A 5,283-nucleotide genomic window follows, 5' to 3' on the forward strand; every position below is an offset into this window, starting at 1 on the left:
TAAGATTGTAAACGTTAACAATCTTGAATTATTGTAGGATTTTAGAAATTTAGGTTGTGAACTTTAGAAATATTAAATTATTGTAGGATTTTAGAACTTTAGGTTGTGGACGTTGAAAATCTTGAATTTTTGTAGGATTTTAGAACTTTAAGTTGTGAACTTTAGTTTGTAGAAATCTCACGTAAAGTATGGAGAAATCAAGGATTGTATTGATGAAAATAATGTTGAGTTACAAGGTCCTTATATAGGAGAAGAGTTCTATTCTAGCTATACTAGGAATCCTACTACAACACAAATATATTATTTACATTAGTAGTCTTATACTATAACTCAAAATACCTTATCTTAGTTGACTACACGAATCAATAGTTTAGTTGTACATAATTAAGGATTTAGTAGTCTAGTCTTAGTATGACTCTAATTCTAACTCGTCAACCTGCTTCGATGGACCTGTTCCTTCGACATGTTCCATCAGTCTTCAGGCTTCCTTCAACACTTCCCCTCAAGCTAGTGAGTGGAGGAACTATAACTCCTAGCTTGTTGCGAAACCCAGAAAAAACCTGTTTAGTTAAGGCTTTGGTATGAATATCAGCTAGTTGTTCCTTAAACCTCACAAACTGAGTAAGAAGTTGTCCCTTCGCCATTTTCTCACGAACAAAATGATAGTTCATTTCAACATGTTTGGTTCTAGCATGCATAACCGGATTAACTGACATGTACAAGGCACTCATGTTATCACAATACAACGTAGGAACAGGTCAAAGAAACACTCCAAGGTCATGAAAAAGATACATGATCCAAGTCATCTCTGCTACAGTGGAGGCTAGTGCTCTATACTCAGCTTCAACACTTGATCGTGCTATTGAAAGTTCAAGAAATACAATTTGCACCTAGATAGATGTTATACCCTGTAGTTGATCTCCTAGTGGTGGTACAACCTCCCTAATCAGCATTTGAGTATCCATACAACCTACATGGTGATTGCGAAATAATTTTGAGTCCAAAGTGTAGAGTACCTTTGATGTACCTGAGACTCCTTTTTACCCCTTGAAGATGTTCAATGTTTGGACTTTGCATAAACTGGCTTGCTAAATTCACAACATGAGTGATATCAGGTCTTGTGAGGGTCAAATATTGAAGGCTCTCTACTATCATTCTGCACAAGGAGGCATCTATAAGACTTCCCACAGCTTCACGCAAACCATGTTCTTGAGCCAAAGGAGTGGCTACAGCCTTTGCCAAAGTCATCTCTATCTTGGCAAGCAGCTCAACAACATACTTGCTTTGACTTAAGTGAATTCCTCCTTCAAAATACTTAACCTCAATTCCTAGAAAGAAGTGTAAAAGGCCAAGATCTATCATAGCAAACTCATTCCCAAGTTGTAGAACCAACTCTGAGTCATGTGATGGATTACTTCCTGTGACAATAATATCATCCATATATAACAAGAGAAATATTTTACCTTTGTAAGTTTGCAAAGTAAATAAGGAAGGGTTAGCCTTACTACAAATGAAACCAAGGTGTAAGAGATGCATGCTAAACCTATCAAACCAGGCTCTTGGTGCTTGTTTAAGACCATACAGTGCCTTTTTAAGTAGACACGCATGTTGAGGATAATTGGAATCAATAAATCCAGGAGGTTGACTCATATACACCTCCTCTTATAGGAAACCATGGAGAAAAACATTTTTGACATCTAGTTGTCTAACTTCCCACTTTGAGCTTACAGCAATGGAAAGAACCATCCTAATAGTTGTTGCTTTAACCACAGGACTAAATGTTTCTTCAAAGTCTACTCCTTCAAGCTGCGAGAATTCCCTTGCCACAAGTTTGGCCTTGTATCTATCTATTGTTCCATCAGCTTTTAATTTTGTCTTGAACACCCATTTTGAGCCAACCAAATTTATACCAGGAGATTTGGGCACCAATATCCATGTCTTGTTAGTATGTAAGGCATTGATTTCCTCCTGCATTATTGCAAGCCAATGAGGTGACCTAAGTGCTTCCTTATTAGTATTTGGTTCCTTCAAAATTTCTTTGTTGCGGCGAGCAACAAGTGATAAGTGATGTTCATTCGCCTTGTGTCTAGTGATCATATAATGCCCTTGTGGTGTAGGAAGTACCTCAACTAGTACATCAACTAAAGTAATTGATTTGAGTGTAGTATCGTCAGGTTGATGGTCAACTGGTACATCGATCAAAGTAGGTAATTGGATTGGACCTGTAAGTTCAACATGTTCCTCACTGCCACTAGCAGATTCGAAATCTGCAACCAGAGTTTAGTACTACCGTATGGATCATCACTGTCAACCTGTTTTTCATGATCATCGTCTGATCCTGCACTTGAGAGGTCAATGGTACTCTCATCATTAAGGAGTATAGGGGTTTTTATAGTAGCATTGTCACCAGTAACTTGCGTACTATCAGCCTGTACTTCCCCTGAATTATCATATGCCTGCAGTTTAGAGAAAGATTCAACAAAAGTAGCAAGGTGAGTTGAGACATCAATGTTAGTGTGAGATTGATTTGGAGACACATAAGGTAATGTGTTTTCATTAAACACAACATGTCTGGATATGTAAGCCCTCCTTCTAGAAGGATGATAACATCTATATACTTTGTGTAAGCTTTCGTATCCTATGAACACACAAGGATAAGTCTTTGGATTGAACTTGCTGCTACCTTTGATATATGGAAAACATCTACACCCAAACACCTTTAGACTGTTGTAATCAGGTTGTTCTCCATACAACTTAGCAAATGGAGTCGCCATCTTTAGGACTGATGAGGACAGTCTATTAATAAGGAACACTGCTGTGAGAAAAGCCTCGACCCATAGAAACAACGGTAGGTTAGCATAGAGTAGTAGAGTTAAGCCAATTTCCATAATATGCATATGTTTTCTTTTTGAAACACCATTTTGTTCAGGTGTGTGAGAACATGAAATATGTTTCACAATGCCACAATCTTCCAAATGCTTGATGAAGTCTATTTTGATAAACTCACCACCTCCATCACACTGAAATATCTTAATTTCTTTAGAAAAATATTTTTCCACCATTTTCTGGAATTTTACAAAGACCGCAAAGAATTCAGATTTTTTTTTCAATGGATAAATAAATCCATGTATATTTTGTGTGATCATCTACAAAAATGACATAATATTTCATATGTTGAGAAGATTCGATAGGAGCAGGTCCCCACAAGTCACAATGAATTTTCAACAAAGATTCTTTCTCAAACCAAATGGAAGTTTACATCTTTTTCCCAACTGACAACTAGAATAAACAGTAGGCATTTTATTCCAACTACTAATATTGATGCAAGCTAAGTGTTACTATCCAAAACTTTTAAATACTTCAAACTAGGGTGTCCTAATCTAGTATGCCACATGTTGTCTGACGTGTTCTAATCGTGTGCAGCAGTTAAAGCATAGAGAGTGTTATCTTCCAAAGAATAGAGTCTTTAGATCCCTTGGCCAGGAGTGTCCTTGTCTTCTTGTCCTTTGCAACAAAGTTAGTTTCATCAAATTCAAGAGTGCAATAATTATCCTTTGCAAGCTTACTAACTGAGAGTAGATTTTTATTAATCTTAGGAACTACAAGAACTTTTGTTAACTTTAGACTTGATTCGGATATGTTCCCAACATGTGTAATGTCTAACTTTGATCCATTCCCAACAATGATTTTATCTGGTCCATTGTAGTGTTTAAGATCAGTTAGGATACCTGAGTTATGTGTCATATGGCTACTTGCACCTGAGTCCACATACAAGGTGTCATCACTAGTGTTTTGTAGATTAGTAGCAGCTAAAGGTAATACTTGTGGTAGCTCATCTGCGGCTTGGTAAGAGTAATCCCACCTGTAAAAACACTTAAGAGCAGTATGGTTATTCCTGCCATAAATTTGACACGCATCAGTATTGTTCCTCTCATGATTTCCACTCGAAGGACTGTTCTGAGGACCTGGTCCATTTTTGTTGTATAAGAACATGTTCCTTGAGGCTTGAAGCCTCTTCCTCTGGAATTGAAGTTATTGTTTCCTCTTCTTTGAGAGTAGTTTCCTCTTCCCCTGCCCCTTTGGGCAGATAATGCCATGCTATGGTTTTGTTGTGGCACGTCTTCTTCATCCTCCCTCATATAAAAAATCCTTGAGAGCATTAACAAATTGATTAAGAGTAGGATATGGTGTCTTACCTAGCATGACATTCCTGAAGGTCTTGTACTTAAGACCTAGACCTCTAGCAAAATTAATCACTTTGCTATCTTCATCTACATGCTTGTGAATGGATCCAAGGCCAACACATATGCCTTTGAATTCCTTAATATATTCATCAATTGTTTTGGTTCCTAGCTTCACACTTTGCAGTTGTTGTTTGAGCTGGAACTCCTTATCTTTTGTTGCTTGAAGATAAGTTTCCTCCAAGCATTCCCACATCTCCTTGGCAATTGAGCATCCTACGATCAAGTACATGTTTTATTCTGTCAAGGTGCCTGAGATCCAACTCCTTAGCAACACGTCCTTCTCCTCCTAGTCATCAATAATGTTTTTGCACCCTTCTCACCTGCTACAGCTTTCTCATTAGTCTATCCAGTGGAACAGGTTCTTTAGTTGGTTCATTCTCTGTGATGAGGTAGATTAATCTCATCACTTGAATCAACTGAGACATTTGGGTCCTGCATATAAGATAGTTCGTTGGCTTAAGTTTAATGGAGCAAGATGAAATAAGATGATGAAGTGAGGAGGTCGAAAGAGCGTTGGTAGAAGGGGCCATTGCAATTTGATATTGTGGTTGTTTTGGTTTTGATATAATACGTTAAAGAGCGGAAAAGTTTTAAAGCTCTGATACCATGTAGAAATCTCACATAAAGTATGGAGAAATCAAGGATTGTATTGATGAAAATAATGTTGAGTTACAAGCTCCTTATATAGGAGCAGAGTCATATTCTAGCTATACTAGGAATCCTACTACAACACAAATATATTATTTACATGAGTAGTCTTATACTATAACTCAAAATACCTTATCCTAGTTGACTACACGAATCAGTAGTTTAGTTGTACATAATTTAAGATTTAGTAGTCTAGTCCTAGTTGACTCTAATTCTAACTTGTCAGCTTGCTTCGATGGACTTGTTCCTTCGACATGTTCCATCAGTCTTCAGGCTTCCTTCAACATAGTGAACTTTAATTTTTGTAGGATTTTCGAACTTTAGAAATATTGAATTATTGTAGGATTTTAGAACTTTAGGTTGTGAACTTTAAAAATCTTGAATTATTGTA

General features: G+C 37.0%; 1 protein-coding gene across 1 annotated transcript; it reads right to left on the reverse strand.

The window, feature by feature from the left end:
• Positions 1 to 431: 431 nt before the first annotated feature.
• Positions 432 to 1,440, reverse strand: LOC107062835 (uncharacterized mitochondrial protein AtMg00810-like). Its single transcript, XM_015313961.1, has 2 exons — positions 1,017 to 1,440; positions 432 to 709 (listed from the first exon to the last, which is right to left on the reverse strand). The coding sequence occupies exons 1-2, from the start codon at positions 1,438 to 1,440 to the stop codon at positions 432 to 434; spliced, it is 702 nt and encodes a 233-aa protein (XP_015169447.1).
• Between the last annotated feature and the right edge of the window lie 3,843 nt (positions 1,441 to 5,283).

This window comes from Solanum tuberosum, unplaced genomic scaffold (assembly GCF_000226075.1).
Source record: "Solanum tuberosum cultivar DM 1-3 516 R44 unplaced genomic scaffold, SolTub_3.0 scf00014, whole genome shotgun sequence".
NCBI lineage: Eukaryota > Viridiplantae > Streptophyta > Magnoliopsida > Solanales > Solanaceae > Solanum > Solanum tuberosum.